This window comes from Balearica regulorum, chromosome 16 (genome assembly GCF_011004875.1).
Source record: "Balearica regulorum gibbericeps isolate bBalReg1 chromosome 16, bBalReg1.pri, whole genome shotgun sequence".
Taxonomy (NCBI): domain Eukaryota; kingdom Metazoa; phylum Chordata; class Aves; order Gruiformes; family Gruidae; genus Balearica; species Balearica regulorum.
The window spans coordinates 13,164,726-13,188,521 of record NC_046199.1 but is presented as its reverse complement, the minus strand read 5'-3'; the positions used below and the strand labels follow the sequence as shown (position 1 = coordinate 13,188,521).

Below are 23,796 nucleotides of genomic sequence, written 5' to 3'. Positions count from 1 at the left end.
GGCTGCAGACATTTCTCTGGTAAAATTTTCCTGGAGCTGACCTCAGCTGTTAGTTTATACATGAAAGAAGAATTTAAGCTTCTACTGTGGCTAGTAGCCAGACTCCACTTAATACCAAGTCAGCCTGTACTTCTGCGTATTAGTGGTAACATCCCTTTGACAGTTTTACCAGATAGATACAGAACTGAAGATCATTTTTCATTCACTGTGGTGTGATTCATTGTTTAACTGCTTCTATCAGATTCTTTGTTAAAATTTGGGATTAATAGTCTGAAGTCCTCAAGTCCAGTCTGGCTGTTTTAACTCACACGCTGAATTCTGCTGATTTGGCATTCAGCTTTGGATCCTCCGCACTGGTTGCTCTCAGCTGCTTGCGTCACACTGGGCCAGGAGATGGGGTGAAGAACTGCCAGTGATACTACGTGCTAAATAGCGATATGGGCATCGTGAAGTGTCTCCTCTCTTTCCACCCCCCTTTGCCATGGTGTCCAGTTGCCCTGCTTTTTATTGTCATCAGAATACCAAATGCAATAGAAATCCTGTTTGATTTGGAGCTCATTTGAATATTTGAAAAAATACACACCTAGCCATTCCACTCGGGAATACATATGCCTGGTGTCCAAGCACATGATTTTTAAGCTGGATATCTTCTCTCATACATAAATGAAGATATGCATATAACAAGTGCTAGTCCCTTACTATCATGGAGCAGCCAAGTCATAAGGGCTCCCTGAAGTTTCTAAAACTGTTTTGTCTCCGTTTCACTCTTTGTGGTCAAAAATATGTTTGAGAAATGTTCTCACATATCTTACACCTGTCCCTCCTAACAACAGTGTATTCATAACCATTTATATTCACCTTCTCTTGTCCCAGCAATTATATTTTAGCTTAAATGCCTTTTCCTCTCATTCCCCATGATATTATAGAGAACAGCCCCTTTGTCTCACTCTTCTTGGTCTCCTTTATATCCAGTAGTTACAACAAATATTCAAGCCTGTTTTCTGTCCAATTTGGATCAGTAAGCCTGATACATCGCTAGATTACTGAACAAAAATGGGCTGCCGGGACGTCCCTGTTTTTCTTGGCTGTGTTTTGTGGAATATTCAAGGGAATAGTCATGGGCTAAGATTTCCTACCTGGCCAGTTGTGGAGTGGGTGCTATGTCTATCGTACCATGCTACTCGGTGCTACCAAGATTTGGGTATCTATTTAGCATGTTCAAAGGCAGAAATATAGACGTTCTTTGAAGGCTTTTACTGTGGAAATCTGGATGTCTTTTGGAATACAAACTCTTGTAGGTTAATTAAAAAATAGCAGCAAAAAGCATAAGAAAATGTTCACACTATGTAAAATAAAAAACCTTCCTAAATACTTATTTTACCTTTTTTAATTTAGAGGCTGAGGAAGAAACTTGACTGGATTACATCTGTTAAGTTAAAACAAACAAACAAAAAAACCAGACAACCCCCCCCCCCCCCCAAACGTTAGAAAAAGATAAAAGAAAAAAGTAATAATTTTTCATTTGTGCCTGATGGGGTGGTGTTTTGGTTTTTTTTTTTTTTTTTAACTGTTTGCAAATCTTCAGTGTAATGGTTTGAAACCCAGTCGTGTCATTTCTTTACGCCCACACACAGAGCTGCAGTAGTGCAGACACTGTAGCAGGCAAACCATATTACCAGCATCGGCCATTAAAACTCTTCCTACACCAAGCGTGGGCTGACTTCACCCCCTCCTCTCTTTGCACACACCCCACCACCCACCCTTCAATTCTCAAATGCTTAAAAAAAAAAGAGAAGAGAAAGACACCGAAAAAAGAAAACAGGATGCTGCTTTTGTTTCAGCGCTATTCCAGAGAGACCTGAACCTCTCCACCTGCCTGTGAATTGGCCACCTAAAGGTTAGCAAGTGTTTTGTTATCATTTTATATAGACAGAGATATAATTAAATTCTAGATGGTAAGACAAAAATTTTAAAGTTATATTTTTTTTAATGTGATGGTTCTTTCACTTAGCAACGAGAAAGATTTTTTCCTAAAACACAAAGCATTTTAGTACTGGCCCCACTTCTGTTTTTAAGAGGGCTTTAATCAGTATTTTTTCATCATTTAGTCCACCCTCCTAAACTTTAAAAGATGGATTTGGGTTATTATTTTTTCTGTTAGAGCAACCTGTTGATTACAGACTGCTGGCTGGAGGTTGTTAACTCTTTCCTAACAAGAGAAATGCACAGGAGCAAATTTGATGAAAGGACAAAAGAATGGAAATCCTTTGAGGTTTTTAGATTTTTTTAAGCACTATCAATCCCATTTTTTTCATTGTGAAGCCACCAACAGTGTTACAAAACCAACGGATGTGTTAGATATCTTTCTTTTTAGAAAGAAGTGGTGTAAATTTAAAATAAAGACAACAATAAACTAGAAAGCATTTCTTATGACTGAAGCTGAGAAAAGTACCAGCATAAGAAGTAGAATAGGAAATATTCTCTGATACAAACTGCATGAAGAGATCAAAAGGTCCAATACAATATTTACTGACATACTAAAATATATTTTAGCTAACAATGTTCTTATTGAATGTTTTCATTTATGGATATTCAAGAAAAGGAGAATCAAAAAGATAGAAAATTGTATATCTAATCATGATCAAAATGGTGCTATTCTAGAATGAAGGAAAGGTATTACAGATCACATTCTTCTTAAAAGGTTTCAATACTGTATTCTGGTACAGTGTTTACAAAAATAAAACAATAAAACTATTTTACACAATATTACACAATTGTGGAAGCACAGTGTCGAAAATATTTGTCCTCAGGATATGGTACAAGAATTTCAAACTTTGATCAGCGTGATTTCTAGTTGCTTTGTACTTTTATAACATATGAAGCAGGGCAAAACTTCAGGAACAATGACTTCTTAAAAAGTAGCAAGATTCCCAAAGTCAGAATTGGAGCAGGGAATGTTATCATTGAAAGATTATGAGAGTTTCAGAAGATTAGGGAATTACACATTTTCATCCTAATTCTGCAGGGGACTGACGCTCTCAAGTTTGTTAATAAGGTCAAAAGCAGTCTGCATGCTGCTGGTGGAACTTGCAGTCTTGTAAGATCAGCTACATCCCTTAAGAGCAAGTGAAAAGGTGAAGTCAGTACTTCTGTTATGAGACATTTCAAGGTATGAAGTCAAACTGAGAAAAGAGCAAAGGCAGAAATAGTTTTTAAGTAAAACAAGATCAACAGTCATTTCTGGGCTAATCAGGAAATGTATAAGTTCCGTTTTGCTAGTTTGAGTTGAGGTCTAGAAAGTGCCAGAATTAGGGTACAGTCATAAACTTTTCTTTTCATCAAACAAGTAGCTTTTAAAGTACCTGCACAAAATTTATTTCAGACTCTATGGTACACTATTGCTTTTTTATTCTAATATTTAAGTAGAAGTTTTGTATAGTCAATCAAGGGAGTTCTTCATAAACATTGGCACCTTGTGCTAGCCATCAGTGGTAGACTAGCAACTGGAAAAGGCAATTCTAGTATCTCTATCTTCTGCTGTTCTCAGCATGATTGTCATCATGAGAAAAATAACAGTTAGCAGTCCTATAAGATACTTTCTTTTAATTTAAGTTTGTAAAGTACTTTAAAACATGTAATTGATAGGATCTTTGAAATCTGTTTCCCTATTAGTATAGGAAGCATGCTTATTGCTACTTTATCACAGAGTCATCACTGGTTTGAGTTGGAAGGGACCTCACAGCCCGTCTAGTTCCAACTGCCCTGCCATGGGCAGGGACACCCTCCACTAGCCCAGGTTGCCCAAAGCCCCATCCAACCTGGCCTTGAACACTGCCAGGGATGGGGCATCCACAGCTTCTCTTGCACTTGATCACACCTTTGACTAAAACCCTGTAGGGGTCTTTGAAGGATACAGGGTTTTAGACATCTGGGAAAGAGCCCTTTCCACAGATTCTTGGAACCTAGCAATGCATACCAATGTATGTGGGTTTATCTCATCAAATCCTGATTAAGACACAAATTGAGAGTGAAGCACAATATAGCACCACATACTCCCTACTGTGTAGTGCCTGACAGTAGGCTTATCTTTATACAGAGTTAAAATAGATATTTTGCTGTATATTTGGCCAACTGAAGTTAATTTGGTTTCTCTGAGCAGGATAATGTTTTGAACTTACATGAATATAAGTAATCTTGCATAGAGATTCCAGTTTAGGAAGGGAAACCCAACATAGATTGGGTAAAAAAAGAAAACAAAAATCACTTAATTTCAAATCACTTAATTTCAAATGCAGTGCAATACTGGTCCTCTGTATTAAGTGTACAGTTCTAATTACTTCTAGCCATTACAGCAATATGTTCATCCATACAAATAGGAAGAATCATAGGATGCTGGGGAGTCAGTCTGATTCCAGAGTCACTTATTCAAGATTTAGAGATTTTAGATCAAGCTTCAAAAGATTCTGCTAAGCCCTGAAACCTGTGTGGTAGTGGCAGACACCCAAGCAGTCACTTGCTTTAGTTGTAACTTGCTGTATTTAAGTTTTTAATTATTGCTTCTGTAAGCCTCTCAGGATAAGCAGTTTGCAGTTTTAGCATTTAGAATTTGATATGCTACTGAGTGTTCTAAATAATGACTTTTCAAAGCTTATATATGTTTAAGAGTTGTAACTAGTTCCAGCATACTGCTGGAATTATTAGTACTGTTCTAAAAAAAGTGTCCCTTTTAAGTAAGTTCATCTTAAATTAAAATAATAATAGTCAGTCTCAAAGTAGAATAAAATATAACAGATTTCAGAGATGTGACAAAACTGAATAGAAATTGATTTTGACTGATTACGTAAAATGCCCATAATCATCTGTTTGTGTGATTTGATTCACGCTACTACTTTAAGATGTGTGTCTTTTTTTCTTTGTTCATTTGTTGACTGTAGCATGCAATAATCCTCCAGAAGATCTCACTTATATGTGAGAATCCATTCCTTTATGAATCTATCTCCCAGAAAGCTGAAACTAGTTGCAGCATGTGGTTTTATCCATATGGACAGAATGAGTCTGTAGATCAGAAGCATGAGTCATTGTAAAGCAATTCACAATGTCAAGTAGTTTTCTAGATTCACTGATTTTAAGTATGTGCAGTGCCATTACCAATTACTGGGAGCATTTCAGGGTACAATAGAAACTAGAAGGATTTTAAGCACCAATACTAGGCCCTCTTAAGACCTTTCTTGCCCCCTGAATAACTAAATGACAGGCAAGAAGGATAGGAAGGATAAGACAGAAATAGTTCTCCACTTCCAAAATTAGTCGTAGGGTCCAGAAACAAAACAACAGGCAAAACTCTCTGAATCAATAAAGCTGTGTAGAATGAAAATCCATTGACACCTCCATCATTAGTCTATGATTTGAATTACTAAAAGAAAGAGTTTCCAATAAAGTGGATATTGGACAAATGATCATAATATTACAGTTTCACAACTATCCAGTTTACAAGATACAGGCTGCAGCTATCTGAATTGGACAGATGTGCATCACATTAACTTATAACCACATTCAAAGCTACTTCTTCCAAAATACAGTGTTCCTAGGGAATTTTTACAGGCCAGATATGCTGATTTTGTAACGTTATAGGGAATGCATATTCCAGTTTGGGATTTACTTAGTCTACTAGTGGTGGAGGAAGTAGCCACTCCAGTCCGTGTTTTAAACAAGTGTTTGCGTAAAGAGCAGCTGTCCCTAACAGGACACCTTGGCTCTGCTGACTGCTGTATCTGAGGACTCTTTATGAAGTCAACCCACAAATGAAATCTAAACTCTTACAATGATCTTTTCACTTCTCTTGACTGTCGGCTACCCTTTTCATAGATTTTAGGGAGGTTTGTTGAGCATGACCTTTTGAACACTTTTAACATCCTTGAAGTATTTTCCTTCCCGGTTACTGCTTTCTACCCTACTGCAGGGCACCATTAGAAGAAAGTGGTGGATAATACCTACACTGGATGAGTTTAGCATTTCATAGGTAGCAAGTGTCTTCTCTCCACCATTCTTTTCTTTTCCAACACATTTTAAGAAAGATTTTTACTGTAAAGTTATAAGCAAATTACCTTTAGGGGTATAAAGAAATAAAAAATCTACCATTGTGTCTGTGTATTTCACTGAATGATACAAGTGTACTAAATGCCTACGTTTCAAAGACAGCTGATTCTGTTTATAGGTTCCTATATGAATAATGATAAAGGATACAGAGAGATCGAAATGCTACTTCATTTTTTTCTGTTTCATCTCTTCCTGTTTTCTGAAGGTTGTTACTGTGACACCAATGTAAAAAAAAAGAAAAAAAACAACTTCCTACTTCTAATCTGTTTCAAGTCTTTGTCCTCATTTCTTTCTGCTTGCATCAAGTATTGACAGAAATGAGACTTCTTTTGCTGAAATGCCTGGCTCAATAAAAGGTACGTAAGCTAAAATTATTTACAGACTAAAGAGGATTCCACTTCTGTATGCTCTCTGGTATTATATTTAAGGTAGGGATCACCAAAAGCTTTTAAAAAAGGCAAAGACTTCTGGTGTAATATAGTATATTGTGTATGGTTAGAGTGTTGAAATGCTGCTTCTGTGTGGTTACAAAAATAAACTAACTCTATCATGTCTACAGATTATATCTGCAGACCAAGCCAGGGGACTGAGCACTGCATCTGCCTAAAGACTATGATGGTCCTCTCAATGGTGTGTCAAAAATTACATGTAAGGGCAGGAAATAAGTAGTTATATGTTTATGTAATGATTTTATTAATAATGATGGGCAGCTGACAATGCATTTACATATGCCATGCAGAAGACAAAAATCTTTTGGTTGTATAATCCAAGATTATTATAACAGTGCTGATAAAATGAAGCAAATTTTATAAAATATATTTGGAATTAAGGAAAACATTATATAGAAAAGAGGAACACACTGGATTTAAAATGAGTTTTTTATACCACTCCCCCTTAGTAAATACTTTATACTCATATACAGAATAAGACAGTTTCTGCTACGCTGATTTGTTGTCTGAAACTACCCCACCTTTTGAGTTTTCAGTGTTCCACAGACCTACCTATGGTGTGTACCTGAAAGTATAATTCAAAGTAGGAACAAAATAATTGTATTTAAATGGAATTTTATTGACCAGTTTTGATAACTTAAGAAACTAATTTAGGAAATTTTGGACAGGCCAAATCCTGCTTCTAGTTTTGTTTATTGGAAATTTTTCCTTACCTAATTAGGATGAAGATTTTATACTAGTCGTTTGATGCTACAAGATACAAATTGAGCTCAGATCATCAGGTAGATGCTCAGTAACAGAGCCTGGGGGATAATCAACAAAGGAAGTTTTTCTACTTTAGACAAGGACTACCCAGAATTAGCCTTGGGGTAGAATTAGTTTGAGATAAGCTATTTTTGTCAATGTACAAAGAAATATAGTGGCTTTTTTGTATATAAATGACAGATGTGAAAAATATGATCATATTCGCTGAAGTAGAATACAAGCCATGGAAGTTTCACTTAGGAAGAAAGTATCTTTTGTTTGCTGTGAAAAGTAGCAAACTACCACAGCTGGTAGAAATGTATTATTAAACTCTTAAAAGTAATGAGATTGTATAGCACCATTTAGTTTAATTGTTTAGCATTAGTTAAAACTTTCCTTTACATTTTCTGTAATCATTTAAGTATTTTCTTTGTAGAACATTACAGAGCACTCAAATGATTCTCAGAATTACACTGTATTTTGAGGCCCAGAACCTTAACAGAATAAACAAAATTACACAGAGTGTCTGGTACTGTGGAACTACAGGATTCATATTAAAAACATCTGTCCACCACAAGTCCTACTAACTTATAGGCTGGCCTTGAAGAGCCCATCAACTATGCATGCGCATGAGGATACTCAAAGACAGAATATAGTTTGTGACACTGGAGCAGGGTTATCGGAGTAGAAATGTAAATTCCACATTTCCAAACTTCTCTCCAGGGGAAGGCAGGGACCACAGATACTATGACTTATTTCCTCTGATGTGGTACTTGTTACATGTTCCAGCTACATGGTATTCAGACATCACTTTTCTTTGAGTCTTGTCTCTGCGCCATAATTTTTTTTCCCCTCAACTTTTTTTTATTTTCACATCGTTGGATAAACTACTGTGTGCTTAGTTTATGAGTACCACTTGCCACTGTTTTTATTGTGTGCTGTGTTTAAACTGCTATAAATAAAGGTGACTGTATAGCTTAAGAACCATCTTAAATGGACTTCAAATGTCTACAACTTCACTTTCAAATTAGAGAAATCCATTTTTATCCTGTAGTGTTAGCCACACTGCAGAATATGGATAATAACTAAATTCCCTTAACAAGCCACATTCTTTTAACATTCTTTTATCAATATATTAAATACCTATATTACAAAGCCACTTAAGTCATTGTTCCATGTAGAAATCTCTGAAGTGGACAAGAAAAGTCCATGCTTGATAACTGAGTTTGATCTACAAAATTCATGAGAAAGGAGAAAAGGCAAAATCTAACACATTGCTGTGCACAGATCAGTTCATTTTACAGGTTATTTTCTGGGATTTTTATCACACTAAAATCTTTGGGTGAGGACAAAGAGTCCCATCAGGCACTGATACCTTTCCCATAAGTGGTCTAACTCTGAGCCTGCTGCAGTTGGCAATAAGCTTCTCAGTTACTTCAGTGGCTCATCAGCTGTTTTGTTGACGCACATAATGCACGCAGAGAAGGTAATGGCCTTGCTCGTGACCAGTAGGAAAGGCAGAGAACATATCCCAGGGACTGCATTGTTTCTTCCTCCACTTTTCCAATTCTTGCAATCAGCAAACCAGATCAGAGAGAAAATGGAAGAAGCCTTGGCTGTGAAATGTAAGTCACCAGCCAGCAACAGAACTTCCAGAAGTGGTGCAGAATGAGGAGCACAGAGTAATGGGTACCGCGTTCTTGAAATATTAGTTGTCTATTGCTCAAGGAGAAAAGTGTTTACAGTTGCATTGTGAGCTACACGGTAGGGATGAAATAATCAGTGGGATTAAAGGCAATATCCTAATATACAAAACCTTTTCCTTTGCAGAAGACTGATAACCAAGAGGGTTGCTTTATATTTCAGTTTCAATGCTGGACACATTTCATATGAGAACTACCTGAATTCCTACTCTATTTATTAAGATAATAATTACATTTAGTACTGAGCACATAACTCATTGACCTTAACTTGTTCCATTTGATCATTAATAGAAAGTTATTTTCGCATTTTTTCATGTGACATGAGTGAGACGCTATCATTTTCAGTTGTGAAGTTAGAACTTCTCTTGAATCTCATCCAACTTGATATCAACTTACTGGCTTTATTGACTGCTCTAATAGTAACTGAGGAATGCTCAAAAACTATTACTTTGAGTTTACCATTTCTCCTTTACGTGAGTTATTTGCAAAATCCTCAGTAAATACATGCAACAGAGATTTTGCTTTGAATAATGGTAACATAGTATTTGTGTCATATGGAACCAGTCCAAATTTCAAACAATGTTTTGAGTAATTTTCTTTACTATTTCCTAGTAATGATTACCTATTAAAATGATTCAAGGAAGGTACAGAAACACCACCACTACAGATTATGCAGCAAGGCAACACATTGCAGATTTCACATTTAGCCACTGATTATGTTACTTCAAATGGGGGTTTTATGACTGTTTGCTCAAGAACAGCTTATTATCCATAACAGCCAATGGGTGCAGAGCTGTGAGTATAGCTGAATAAGAATTTGAATAAACATTCACAGATCACCATCTAATTTTTACCCAAAATATAATTACAAGAGGTTATGCTGATGCCCCTATCAGCTCTTCCAAAAATATTTTTCAACTAGCTTATTTTGATAGTTCCCTTGTTTGCTTCTAAGAAAGAAAAAAGACAAGACAATTTTTTGTTAAAATAAGTAGTCTGGACTAGCATCAACCCTGAATATATTTGGACGGATTTCATAAGAATAGGTTCACTTTTTCCAAAAACTTGTCTACAAAATGTTTTCATCTGGTATTGATGAAACTAAGCAGTATACCATAATAATTTTAATACCTTTAATTAGACAAAATTAATTTTGGCTGCACAAAAGACAGCTCTAATTTATCCCACTATTTTCCTATGATACTATCTTTTCTACTTTGTACAGGTTTATGTAAATCTCCCTTGTAAAACAGGAATCATTCATTTTGTTCACATATTTTCATTTTGCATTACTTGTGCAATGTGTTTAGCCTTAGCTCACCCAGATAATATGGAGCCGTGTTTAATATCCCGTGTTTGGAACAGGTTGCCCAAAGAAGCTGTGCAGTTTTTATCCTTGGAGGTTTTCAAAACCAGACTGGATAACACTCTGAGCAACCTCAACTGACCTCAGTGCTAACACTGCTTTAAGCAGGTGTTTGGACTAGAGACCTCCTGAGGTCCTTTCTAGCCTTAATTGTTCTGTGTTTCCATATCAACATTTATTAATGTAAATTCTTAAATTAAAAAACACGGTACAAATATGCAATGGGAATATGGTTCCAGAAAATTAAAACTGTATTATTTCTGGGGTGCTGATAGCCTCCATTTGCAGATCTGATTTATTTCTAATATTTTGGGTTCTGTACCGAACTTTAATTCCTAGCTAAGAAATGAAAGATGAATCAATTTAATTGGAAAATGAAGTAATTATTGTCTGTATAATGCCTGTATATGAGATTTGTGATATTCTTAATTGCTAACTTTCCCAGTCCAGCAGTTGAAAGTGTATATTTTATTTTGCTATCTGAAGATTCCTACTCGTTTTGTTTCCCCTCCTTTACAGATACACGAGCACATGGCAGATAACCTTCGAAATGGAGGCACAGAAGCAGCCTGGTTTTATGGTTGCTCCAGCAGATCGACCAGTTCCAACCTCTTCCCTTCAGTCTGCACAAAGTTCTTCAGATCTCAGCCAAGGCAGTGCTATTCCTCAACAGGAACAAGCACTGTCTCAGCCTGTGTATCTAAAAGCCCTTACCATACCACTGTACCAGCCTGTCCAGGCAGGATGCTTTCAGCCCAACAGTCAGTTAGTGACTGGCAGGAGCTGTGTACATCTAGACAGCAGTAACATACCTCTAATCCTGAATCCACTCGTTCCTTCAGAAGGCACGGATCAGCCTCGGTCTGTTTTTCAGAAACAACTTGGGCAAACTCTAACATTGAACATACTGAGCACTTTACCAGTTTTATCACCACCAAATTCTTGTGTAAATGCATGTATTGGAAGCCCAGGAAAATCCAAAAAAGCTGGGAAATATATCTGCAAACACTGTGGACGAGATTGTTTGAAGCCAAGTGTCCTTGAGAAACATATTCGCTCTCACACAGGAGAGAGGCCCTTTCCATGCACCACTTGCGGTATTGCATTTAAAACTCAAAGCAATTTGTATAAACACAGACGAACTCAAACACACGTCAACAACACCAGACTGCCCTCAGACTCTGATAACAGTGGCATACTGGAGCAAAATGAGAAATCAACAGAGAGCATCACGTCACATCAGGGCAGCAAGGCATTTAGTAGCACCTGTGAAGACAAGGGGGTGCAGAAGAAACAAATGAGTTCAGAGACCAGTGCTGTAACAGACACTAAGATACTTATGAATGACCTTTCACTGCCAACAACAAGCAATTCGTCATTTGCTTCAGAAAATCACGAAACGACGAGTCAGTCCTTTAGTTCAAAGGCTAGTCAGGGGGTTCCTGAAAGAGAACCTCAAAGTTTATCATCTCCAGGAGCTTTGCCAAATGGTCAATGCCAGAGAAAGAAGATACAGGAGCAAAGAACTCCAACTGCCACTAAGCATATTCAGTTGCAAAGGCAGCAAGCAACCTCTTCAGAAAAGCAGTGGGATTACAAGCCATTTGACTGCAAGCTAAAGAAGTGCGAGAGCACTGACTCAGGGTATCTGTCACGCTCTGATAGTACAGAACAACAGATGGCATCATCCAGCCCGTTGCACAGTCTCTATGAGCACAGCACAGAACTGGAAAATGAAACTGCCTTCAGCAGCCTAAGGTGTGCCTCCGGAAGCAGTGCAAAGCTAGAGGCAGCTGAGAAAGCTACGGCCTTGATGCTAGAGAAAAAAAGGCTGGAAGAACACATTTCAAAACTCATTTCTCATAACAAAAGTGTGGTGGATGATACTCAGTTAGACAATGTTAGGCCCAGAAAAACTGTCCTTTCTAAACAGGGAAGCATCGATCTGCCAATGCCTTATACATACAAAGACTCTTTCCATTTTGACATCAGAACTTGTGATGTAAATAGGAAAAAGAATCTTTCGCTCTGTTCAGCAAAATCTACCTTTGCACCCCTAGAAAAATGCAAGGCAGTGTTTTTTCATTCAGTCCCTACCCAGTTCTCCACGACGATAGATACTGTGCCTGTTACACGAAGCAACTCTTTGCCGTTTGTGGAGGGCACAAGGATGGCACCTGACAAAGCAGGTTGCTCAAAACCACTTTCTCTTACCAAGCAGTCTGTAAATACAGGCACTGCTAGTTTGCTGCCTAGCAACAATCTTGCTGCAAATTCAGTGGATTTTCCTAATAGCCATCCCCGAGCTCTAGTCAGACAAACAGCAGTGGATGATTTGCCACTAAGTAATGTGGTTGATCATCCTCCTCCGTCAGAGGAGTTGCAAGGGAGTAAAAAGCTTGGGGCTGGAGAAGTAATCAGTGCTAAAAATAAGAAACACAGTCAAAGGAAATTAAAGATGTTCTCTCAAGAAAAATGGCAAATGTACGGAGATGAAACATTTAAGAAAATCTACCAAAAAATGAAAAGCAGTCAAAATGCCAGGAAAATTAAACAAAGGGGGAATATCACAAGTTTAACTCCTGATTCAAAGGAATCAGCCAGCAGTACTGAAATTACTGAGGACAGAGATGGCAGGAGCTCTGTAAGTGACAGTCTGTCCTCCCTCGTGACAACAGCTTTAAACACCAGTAAATCAGAAACCTGTACTAACGGTAATCATATTCTACAGAATGTGTCCTCCGAGGAAACTGCAGACAGTGTAACCTGCCTAATGGAGACATCACATTCAGTAAATGCTAGTGCACATACTGAAATGGGCAACACTTCCCAAGACCTCCGCAGCAGTAACACAGATAAATACTCAAGTGCCAACAGTGCATTACTAGCTCCAAGCAGTTGTGAGCTCAGAGTTCAAAATACTCAGTGTGAGCTGAACACTAACAGAAGGAGCGATGACTGCTTGCCAGTACAGAGTAGCAAATGGGACAAACCAAGCCCTGGGAAAGAATCCAGTCCATTTGAATCAGATTTTAAAAGCACTTCAAACTATGGAAACCATGGCAGGAATAAGGAAACTGGCCAGCATGCCCTGACGCCCCCGTGGGTCCATTGCAACAACAGAGAAGCTGCAGGGAAATCCCAGAATTTACCATCAGAAAGAAAAAAGCTGAAATTTGAAGTGGAGCAGACACAAAAGATTATTTCAAAGTCCTGTCCTAGTCCCAGTAGTGAAAACAATGCAGTAAGTGAAGCAGAGAGAGTCTGTTGCACTAGCATGCAGTGTCTTTCCACAGGACCAGTGAAATTCTCCAGTAAAGCAGAGGAGCAAAACTTAAGCACAGGAATTAATGAATCCACTGGAGGTACAAAGAGTGTGGAGTATATGAAAACAATCAAACTCCCCACAAAAGCTCTCAATGATAGTGATGGCAACCTTCTTTCACATTCAGCAGGTATCTCAAAAGCTTCAATTGTGGGATTTTTAGGGCCGGAATTAAGGGGAAGTGATTGCACTTCTTTTGCCTTGCACAATGCAACAGATAAAGATGTCAAAACATGTCTTGTGAAAACAGGAGCAAAAGTACCACTTTTCAATGACAATGCTGTTGACGAATCTTCTAAAATTCATCATCTGCAGTCTGGTCATTCAACTCCAGTCCCACCACAAAATGCCTTTTCTCCAAAATATATCCTTAAATTGCCGCAAGACAAGAGAGCCTCAGATTTGTCGCTTTTGCTTAAATCAGAACAGAAGATTACACCTTGCACATCTGTGACAGACATCTTAACCACCCCTCCCTGCTCTTCCAACAGTGGCTCACTCAGTTCTCATTCTAACGATGTGCTTTGGTCCCCCTTAAAATTTGAAGTGAGACAAAAGGCCAGCAAAGGAGAGCTGCGATGGAACGTACACGCAAACTGGAAAACTCCAGTATTTTGTTCACCAGTCAACTCAGAAACAACAAATATCTTAACCACAGCAGATAACACCTTTTATAATCAAAACTTCAGGCAGCAGGATATTATAAGAGATGCTTGGAAAAACAAACAGAACAAAAATAAATTAAATTATCAAAGGCAAACAGAAGAGAAGTGGATAAGCATAACTACTTCCTCTACACAGACCCCAAAGAAGAAAATATGCTTTACTTCTATGTATACAAGTGGCTTTTTCATATCAGCTGATATCAAAGAAGATAGGAAGGTTTTACATCATCTTTGCTCAGGAAGTGACTCTCTGATAATGACGTCAGCTTCTAGCAAGGGTGCAGAGCCAACAGTCCTGGGGTGGGACAGAGGTGGAAGTCCATGCATTCTTAACGACATTTCACCAACACTGCAGGATACACAGCATGCTCTGAGCTCAGCAGACAACTCCACTTTTTTTTGCCATTCTTTTGGCTCTTTTTATTGCCACACTCTCACCACTCACTGTAAAGAATTCCCAGCCCTACCCCACAATCCTCTGACTTGCTACTCTGGCAGTTTAACAGTATCAAGCGTGAAGAGCACCTTCCCATCGCTAAACGCTGAACCTCGATTAACTTGGTGTTGTTTGACTAGAAGCCTTCCTCTGCCTGCTGAGCAGAAGGGGAATGCAGACTCTGCTTACTCCTCCATCCACACCTGTGACAAGGAATTGAGCAATGAATGCACACTATCAAAATATGATATTTCGATTTTCAAAATGAAAAATATTAGCAAGACTGTGGCATATGGCTTAACAAACAAGAGTTTAAAAACATTGGTTTCATCCTTTTCTAAAGGACAACAGATGCAGGAGGTAATATTAATAATCCTATTTCCTTTCTCAAGAGGGTGTAATTGGCTGACACCGCCCCCCATTAGAAAAATAAAATAATTATCAAAAGTATATTTATGGACATTTACAGTCCTCTGTTGATACAGAATTTACAATTTATGTTTTTATAAGATAAGTTATATATTCATTTGATGCATGAAAAATACATACTTTTGAGTGAATATTTAAGTTGCTTTCACTTGGGAATTTCAGTAGAAATGCAGTCTAGTGAGAAGAGTGTATTTCTATTTCTTGATTTTTCCCTTTCTGAGTATATTTTATATTCTTCTGTAACAGCACATGTATTTCACTGTTTTCATTTTAAATTAATATTTGAATTAGAGTAGGACTTAAGTAGACCGTTAATGTCAAGACTTTATTATACTTGGAGATATTTGGAGTCAAAGACAGGCTGTGTACTAGATCTCTCATCATTTAGACACACTGAAATGTCAACAAACCCAAATTGCATTAATACCCTGCAAAGTGTTTAAGGCCTGAAAGCTTTTCTTCTTTAGGTGAGTGAAGATAGACTAGTCTGTACAGATCCTAGAACAGCTCCCTAAGACTAAGCATACTTTTTATATAGGAAGAAGAATATGAAAAAACACACACTAATTCTATATAGATCCACAAAAGCAGTGAGTTGTTTTAATTTTATTCTATAAAAGTAGATGGACAAAATGATTAGAAAAAACTAACATACAAATTCTAGGAAAAATTCAGAGCTGTGCTATTGAACTACTATGCTATTCAGTGCTATTTAGAAAGAGTATAGATTTCCAATTTCTCAGTTAATGTCATTCACATTTTTCATGTACTTCATTTTTTTTCCTAATATTCTCAACAGTTAAGCTCAGCAGCTCCTGGTGGTGCTTTCAAAAATATTTCAGAGCAAAAGAAGAAAACAGTAGTTTGCAAAAAGGAAAAACTCTTAACAAATAAACTCAAGAGGAGCCACAAACAGAAAAAGATTAAAGTCACCCCAAAATGGTAAGGAATATGGTTTTCAGCTTCCCTAGATACAGACATAATTTTGCTAAAATGGGTGTAAAAAGTCCACAGAAAAGAAAAAGTCATCCCCAAAATTCAACTTTGACAAAATTGAGGGAAAAAGTAAATCTCTCAGAAAGAGCTATTCCCACATTGCAGCAGTTCCACAAAGGTAAACTATAAAAAATATCAAAATGTTGTTTAGTATCAGGAACAGACTTTTCTAAGCAAAACAGACATATATCAAGGAAAGATAATGACTGGTCAGTTGACTCTCACTATGGTTTAGAAATGATTCTTATCTGTCAAAATTGTCAGCATTTACTTTTGTTTGAAGGGAACCAAAATACTTCCGTTTTTAACCCTGTTACAGCTAAAAGCAGTGTGTGAGGCCCTTTTGTCCTCAGCAGATCTATATCCTGAACTTGTATTCACAAGAGAATGCAGAAGAATAAATATCAAGTTCTAACACAAACGAACAAATCCATCTGTAGTTTAAAGGATCGTTCCTTTTAAATAAAAATCAGGAAGAATTTGAGTACAAAACTATCAAAGGCACATTGTATCAATCAGCACAGTTTCTCTGTATTTAATGGGAGTTCCTATCAGTGGAAGATTTAGCCTCTAATCTTTCAAGAGTGTGGGGTAGCAGAGTGTCTGATGAATTGCTTCAATAAGAAACACATATTGTGTGCATATTTTACTTCGTGACCAAAATTAGAGTGACTCCCTTGTGGACAAATTAGTGTCTAGTGTCACCGTGTCTAGTTTGGCAAACAGCACTGCAATTTTGAAGGCTCATAAGAACAAAAATAGAAGACTCGGGTCTGTTATCCAGTCTAGTGACATTCTTCTAGGACTTTTTTCTCATTTGGTTTTTGGGTGTTGTTTTGTTTTGTTTTGTTTTTCCTGCTGATCTCAGAATTTCTTTATTTGGCTATATCAGATAAATACAGGGACTAAATTAATGATCCTGAAAGCTCAGGTCATACATACTAGTAGTTAACTGGCCAAACTATTAATCATGAAATGTAATATATTTTTTGAATACACCAAACACCTGAATAAGCACATCCTTTTAGATTTACTTATTACTCTGTGTACAGCAACTGATTCTCTCAATATAGGAATGGGACCTTCCATTGTACTTCAATCATTAAGAGTTACTGAAAGGTCTAGCTAGAGTAGGAAACAAAGCAGAGTTGGATTATTCAGCATGAATTTTCTAAATAACTGAAATACTTAGGTGGTTCATTAGTAATGATGAATGTGTAGCACATGAGAAGTGAAATGAAAAGTAAAAAAGCCAACAGCTATGCAGTCTCAGGTGATTCCTGTGCGATTCAAGTCTTTATGAAATATGCTGTTTTAAAATTCCAAATATAGGGAAAAGGATCTGTTATTCCTGAATCCTTTTCTCTTAGCAAACCAAGGATTTACTGGATTCTGCTGAGGAAAAATTTAATAAAATAATTGTGGGTCTCTTGCCTAAAATCCTGATTTTTTTGAGTCAACTTAAACGAACATGTCCTTCACAGCAGTAAATCGCTGTTAGACTTAAATTTGCATGATGATGTGGTATTATTCTACTCTGGCTGCTTTTCAATAGCACATATTTGTTTACCCTTTCAATGCCACTGGCAATGCAGGTACAGAGGGAGGCACGTACATGGATATGCTCAGTTGAAAATGAACCGACTAGGCAAGCGGCACTGTTTTCCAAATAGAACACTGGATGCTTTGAAAAACGGCTTTTCATCACAACCCTGTAAAATTAATAAGTATAAGAAATGCCATTCTCCTCAATCAAAGGTACCAGGTAAGTAGTTTGAATATTTTTTAATGTGTTGAATGTTTATTTTTTAAGAGAATGAACATTAGCAGCATCTCTGATATGTACCTGTTTCATATGGAACTGCAAAAGCACTTTTGTCCTTCAGTATGTTCTGTGAGTAAAGATACCAACATCTCACACATTTTCAGAACTGAGCAGACAATGATTTTCACATACATATTTACATATGTGAATTTGACAATTAGGAGGGCATTTTACAAAGAAATAACTCAAAATAACCTTCCACTGGAAGCCTAAAGAGTTTTAAGATGGATCTTTATCAGTTTCTGAAACAAGATTGTATGTTTGCAGTGTGAAATGAGTTTGGTGTGTTGACTTGCTTTCTGTGTTTCAATCATACCCCCCATTCAATTAGTGGTATTAATGCAAATTATGTTTGTGCCACAACCAACTTGGAAGCAGCGACAATACCTTGTCTTCATTCATAGCAGATATGAAAAGCTATTATTACTTTGCGAGACAATAATGGCCAATTAAAAAAACCCAAACCAAACACATATACAGTAAATGAGAAAATGTATCAGGGTTAGAATAAAAATTTACACAAAGTAGTAAAAACACAGAAGTTTTTAGTATTGTGATATGATGAGAAATTTAGTAAGTTCTGGCATGCAGGAGAATAAAAATTAAAGTAAAAGTTTCTTCAACTTCTTTTCAATAGACAATTACCCACACCAGCAGAAAGACACATCTTGTTCCACCTCAGACAAGGCACTTTGCAGAAGGAAAAAAGAAGGAAAGAATAACTCAGAAATATTTTCCCATACTGAAAATCTAAACCAGGTTAAACAGAAAGACAAAATGGATAAAAAAGTAGGTATTGTACCTTAATTCATATATGATTGTTTATTAAAAGAAAAAAGATATTGAAAATTAAAAATTGAATTATATTCAGCTGTCTTAAAGTTCAAGTTGAGACTACTTTGTATCACAGATTTTGTTTAAAATGTGTTAAAGGTATTTTGGGGGTTAAAATATAAAGAAAACTTGCTAATGTTAGAATTAGCTTTTTTAAAAAGAACAATTAAACTTACATCAATGGAAAAGGTTATTTCTTGTGCTTGCTGTCAGAGGATTGATTAGCAATGATGTGGGAGGTGCCAGAGATATAGCACAGAGTATCCTGAGACAGAGACAGTAAGCTTGAAACTAGAAAGTGGGGAGGGCAGTAGTGGCTACATAGCGGTGGGAAGAACATGTATCCAGTGTCGCAACTGAATTTCTTTAGCCCTTTGTGGAAGGCAGTGGTGCTGTGGTTTCAGTGCTTCTGATGGCTGCATTGGCTAGCAGGGGCCTTGGGCACGTCTGCGCATGCTGCCAACGGTGCTGTGGGACGCAGTGTCAGCACAGCTGCTGGGAGCGTTCTGTGCTCAGCCTCATTCTTACACTTTTCCCTGGACTTCTGCTGGCTATGCTTGAAGAGAAAAGCTACTGAGCCAGGCTGCTGTTACGTACCATTAGCACTAGTTCTTCATGTCACATAACAACACCATATTTAGGAACCTAACCCTTAAAATGTTTTTTAATAAATAATTTTATTTCCTACATATATCTCATCACCTTGGAAATTGTGATATTTCTTAACAGACGCATCACAAACCTTTCCCCATACTTTGCACAAACATCATTGCAAGATGTATATTAAAATATCTTAATGAAAAGAATGTCATCCTAGACAGTACATAAGAATGTAGCTTGAAACCTCTGCACCCTATCATCCGTAAATTATTAGCATGATCTGTCACCTAGCCAAGAAAAAAAACACCTGAGAAAAAAATACATCCTTTACTACACCTCCCACACACACTGGGAGGAAAAAAAAAGTTTTCTCATCAAAAGAGGGATGAGTAACTTGGTCTGCAGTAATGAAAAAAAATAAGACTGCAAATATAATCACAGTTGTATAAATAAAGGTTGACATTATGTTTAATTACTGAGTTGATATGAGTTATAGCAGAGGTAAATGTTTTCTACTGATATAGTCAACTAAGTGATCATTGCAATTTTATAAAGGATGGAATTGCTCTGGATTGAAAATTTTAAATGTAAATTTCTTTTTCCCCCTAATTTCTACAGGACATTTCTGGGCAAATCAGGGAACACATAAGAACAAACATCTCTTTTCAGAACATTACAGCTCCTCTGGAAATATCTATGACAGCTCATTCCTGTTCATCCACAGCTAATACAGCCATGCAGCAAGGCAGCAGTGATGTGGAAATCTGCTGGTTAGTGACACAACCACGTGGGCCTCAGCAATTGGTTCCAGGGGAGTCACAGCCAAATGTTCAGAGCGACTCAACAGCATCTTCTTTTTCGTCTTACCCTTCTGATTTTACAACTACAGGCACAGGTGACCAACTTGACAGCACAAACTCAGAGACTACCAGTCCTCTTTCCTTACACATAGAAGCAAGCCAGGAAAACATACTACAGGTAGAGTCAGAGAGTCAAAGACTTGGTACATCAGACTCGGTGATCCAGGCTTCAGGAAGGGAGAAACCTCCAACTGAAGAAAACACATACTCATCTCCAAAAGAAAACTCAACTCCCAGTTCCCAGCCTGGATATTCATGTTTATTTGGATCAAAAGCCGAGTCTCTTCCTGAGTCGGTCACAAGGGCTAAATCATCCAGTACGGAATACACAGAGCGGGCAAACTTTTCTCAAAACATCCTTGACCTTCACAGAACCGCAGACAAGAATGGAACCCACCTGCAGTCAAACAGCTACGGAAGGCCATGTGAAGCAGCTACTGCTACCTTTAAAGAGCCCCCAGCGACCCTCAGGTCCCCCGAGTTCCAGACTTACTCTGCAACACTTTCCAAGACATACAAAAAAAGAGGTTTAGAGATGATGAGGAAGCAAACCAGAGTTGAGTATGAAGACACTAGCAGTGATGATGAAGATAGGCTTGTTATAGAAATATAGCAAACAGGCTGCTACTAGATGCTTGTCTGATGGCCCATTACGGAAGGAAATAGCATGGATGTTTGATCTGTAGTTCTGAAGCACCTTAAAATCAGAAAAGCCATTCCTCTGTGCAATAGGCAGCATTCTCTTCTGAAGAGTCCTTTCCTTCACAAACTCAAACTTTTTTAAAAAAGCTAATTTGAAGCAAAGAGGGAGCTGGCATCACACATTGAAATGCAAGTGGTAAACCTGTGTTTATAAGGGTTTCCAGCATTGTTAACATTCTTACCAGTCTTCTATACTTCCCACAAGTCCTAGCTGCCAGTGGGTGTATTATTAAAAGGCTGCAGTGTATTTATTTACTACTAACAAGACTATAGCAGCAGCTCCCTCAGTTTAAGAGCTAAGATTTCCTGGATGTATTCTCTTCGATATACTCCTCTTTTCTTGTAGTCACTGCCACCTGTACTGGGAGTGATACAGTGGCATTAAGGGGATCCGTGATATTGGAAGAGTCTGGGAAAATGCTGATCTTTTTCCGTGTTGCACAAATGTCCGTGCTTCTTTGTGACAAATCACACAAGCATGCTTTGCTTTGTGTTTCGTGCCTTCTATGCCAAGATCTACTCAACTATTCTTGATTTCTATTTGGAGAATATGGGTGTTAGCTATTAATATTTCCTTGTGTTAAAATTTCTGACAAGGATTTTCTCATTATATTCATCACATTGTGCTCCAACCGATGTAATCTGGGATGTTTCATTTTTATTGTAATCTTAACTGCAACGATGCTATTTTATTGAGAGTAAAGAAGCTATATGGCATAGCTGGTTTTCTTTTTTTAACAGAGAGTTTTGTGTTACGAACCCTAAATTTACTGTTTTCTATGTGAATAAATAATTAGATATTTTAATCTGACCAAGTGTATTCACTTGCTTGACTAAACTTATAAATATTAAAAACATTCCACTTTTACATTATAGTCAAATTCTGTATTTAAACTTCTACTGTTCTTATATTGTGAATCATACATAGGGTTTTATGGATTAACCTACATGGGATATTTAGAATTGCTTTTACTTTAATCACACACAGGTAAGCTTATATAGATCATACTCACAAAGAAATCTATTGTACTCCACAAGAAAAATAAATGTATGTGTGCAAAAAAGCTGCCGAAACAGCTAACAGCATGCAGAAGGAATGGCATCAAACACTGGCGGATTGTGAGGCACTGCAGATTGCGTATTTTGTTGACTGATATACAGTACAAAAAATACCATTGTGTTGAGAATGATACAGCTGACAAGAATGATAAAGCTGTAGATTGTTTTTATATTCGATTTTTCTCTTTATACTGTTAAATTATTTTATCTTAATAAAAATGAAACATGAAGACCTGAGTACATGTACTAGTATTATAGTTCAAGCATATCAACATTTAATCATTTTTAGTAGCAACTATGCTAAATTTCTTAGTCTACCTCAAACCTTAACAGAAGGACTAACATGTCACTCAGGAAAGTTCTGAGTGAGGTGACTAGCAAGAAAAATGTTGATAACATCACTAATATGACAAGTTTCACTAGGGTTGGTATTACAAGGACAAGAAAGATCAAAGGAAAAACTGTCTTGAAATCTTTCTTGCTCTGTTCAGTATTTGTGCTCTGAGACAAACTGGAGAGGGATTTGGGTGAATCCCAGGTCCAAAGAATTTAAATAGTGAGAATTCAAAGTACATTAATATAATTTCAATTTGGGAGAAAAAGAGGAAAAGAAAAGGGAGAGGGAGGGGGAAGAGATGCCACCAATATTGCCACAACATTGAACCATTCAAAGTTTTGGAACTTTCTTCTGTTGGCATCACTCAAAGTTACAGCTGGATTCTGAATCTGCAGGTAAAGCAGGAGAAGAAGCAACACCATGCTTACAGAGATACACGAGTCACAGTGTTCCCAGCAATACCATTGGCCAAGCCTGACTGCGGGCTGGTCAGCTGCTGTCACACAGGTACTTGCATGAATATGTTTATGAGATAATCATACTAACAAACCAGCATATGCCTGGTTTCTCCTGCTTTAGCTTCAGATCTTTTCCCCTTTCTTTTTTCAAAGTCCTTATATATCTTTGGGAACAGTAGTACGGATGACAAGAAAGTGGGGTTTTTCCCCAATTTTTAATCAGAATTTTCAATTCTGTGCCATTCCATCAAAAATTTGATGAAGTAAAATTTCAAATGTTTCAAAGTTCTGCAAAGTCTCTTAAAAATGTATAGTCTTTTACGCCAATAGAAAATTTCCACAGCTATTAAATCTGATCCAGCTGTAAAGAAAAGCTTTGTCAAGCACCTTTAGAAAGCACAGTACAAGAAAGCCACCGCACCAAACCGCACGAGCGGCCTCCACAACAACGATATTCACCTCTTGCTTTTGCAAGAGTTTTATTATTATATTTTATGGACATGGAATGAATATGCTATGCAAAGTTTTTTGCATAATGTTTGTGGCTAAATGATGTGTTTTGAAGTGGAATTTCTAGATCAGTAATTTAGAAATGTTCTAATGACAGACTCAGAAGTGCTGTGTAAAGAAACATTTATCCTGTGTATATTTTACAGCATTAAATATAGAAATTTCTTTGTCATACTGCAGCTGTAGCTGGAAGAAAAATGCGACAATTTTAAGTTAGCTGAGAAAGTACATTTTAATCTCTATTTCCTGACAGAAGTAATCCTTGATATTTTAGCTTAGTATACAGTATAAAAATCTGACCTAACATTAGAGTTGAAAATCAAAAGAATCGTAATTCTTTAAAAGCCCCAGTAGATCTATGGTGGCATTTTTAACAGTATCATAAAGAAGGTAGCGACTCTA

The 23,796-nt window shown here is 37.2% G+C and overlaps 1 protein-coding gene and 1 long non-coding RNA gene across 4 annotated transcripts in view; one reads left to right on the top strand and one right to left on the bottom strand.

Moving 5' to 3' along the window:
• The window catches only part of LOC142604104 (uncharacterized), a 53,193-nt gene that overhangs the window by 9,722 nt on the left and 19,675 nt on the right, over nucleotides 1-23,796 (bottom strand). The gene's annotated exons all lie outside the window — the stretch shown is intronic.
• ZNF831 (zinc finger protein 831) lies at nucleotides 1,522-22,274 on the top strand. 3 transcript variants are annotated; one of them, XM_075768661.1, is made up of 7 exons: nucleotides 1,522-1,897; nucleotides 6,656-6,744; nucleotides 10,878-15,144; nucleotides 16,013-16,155; nucleotides 17,805-17,974; nucleotides 18,672-18,823; nucleotides 20,087-22,274. In XM_075768661.1, exons 3-7 carry the CDS (start codon nucleotides 10,909-10,911, stop codon nucleotides 20,939-20,941), a joined length of 5,556 nt encoding a protein of 1,851 aa, XP_075624776.1. In that variant the 5' UTR covers nucleotides 1,522-1,897; nucleotides 6,656-6,744; nucleotides 10,878-10,908; the 3' UTR covers nucleotides 20,942-22,274. The 3 variants fall into 3 exon arrangements, with proteins under 3 accessions (XP_075624776.1, XP_075624775.1, XP_010310483.2); XM_075768660.1 differs by lacking the exon at nucleotides 6,656-6,744 and adding an exon at nucleotides 6,302-6,452; XM_010312181.2 differs by lacking the exon at nucleotides 1,522-1,897 and having other exon boundaries at nucleotides 6,498-6,744.

What these genes read in the sequence shown, in the direction of transcription:
- ZNF831 (XM_075768661.1), top strand. Translation starts at nt 10,909, where the DNA reads ATGGAGGCACAGAAGCAGCCTGGTTTTATGGTTGCTCCAGCAGATCGA. An exon ending in AAGGACAACAGATGCAGGAG is followed by an intron (nt 15,145 to 16,012) that starts GTAATATTAATA and finishes TATTCTCAACAG; the next exon opens with TTAAGCTCAGCAGCTCCTGG. An exon ending in TCCTCAATCAAAGGTACCAG is followed by an intron (nt 17,975 to 18,671) that starts GTAAGTAGTTTG and finishes TCTTTTCAATAG; the next exon opens with ACAATTACCCACACCAGCAG.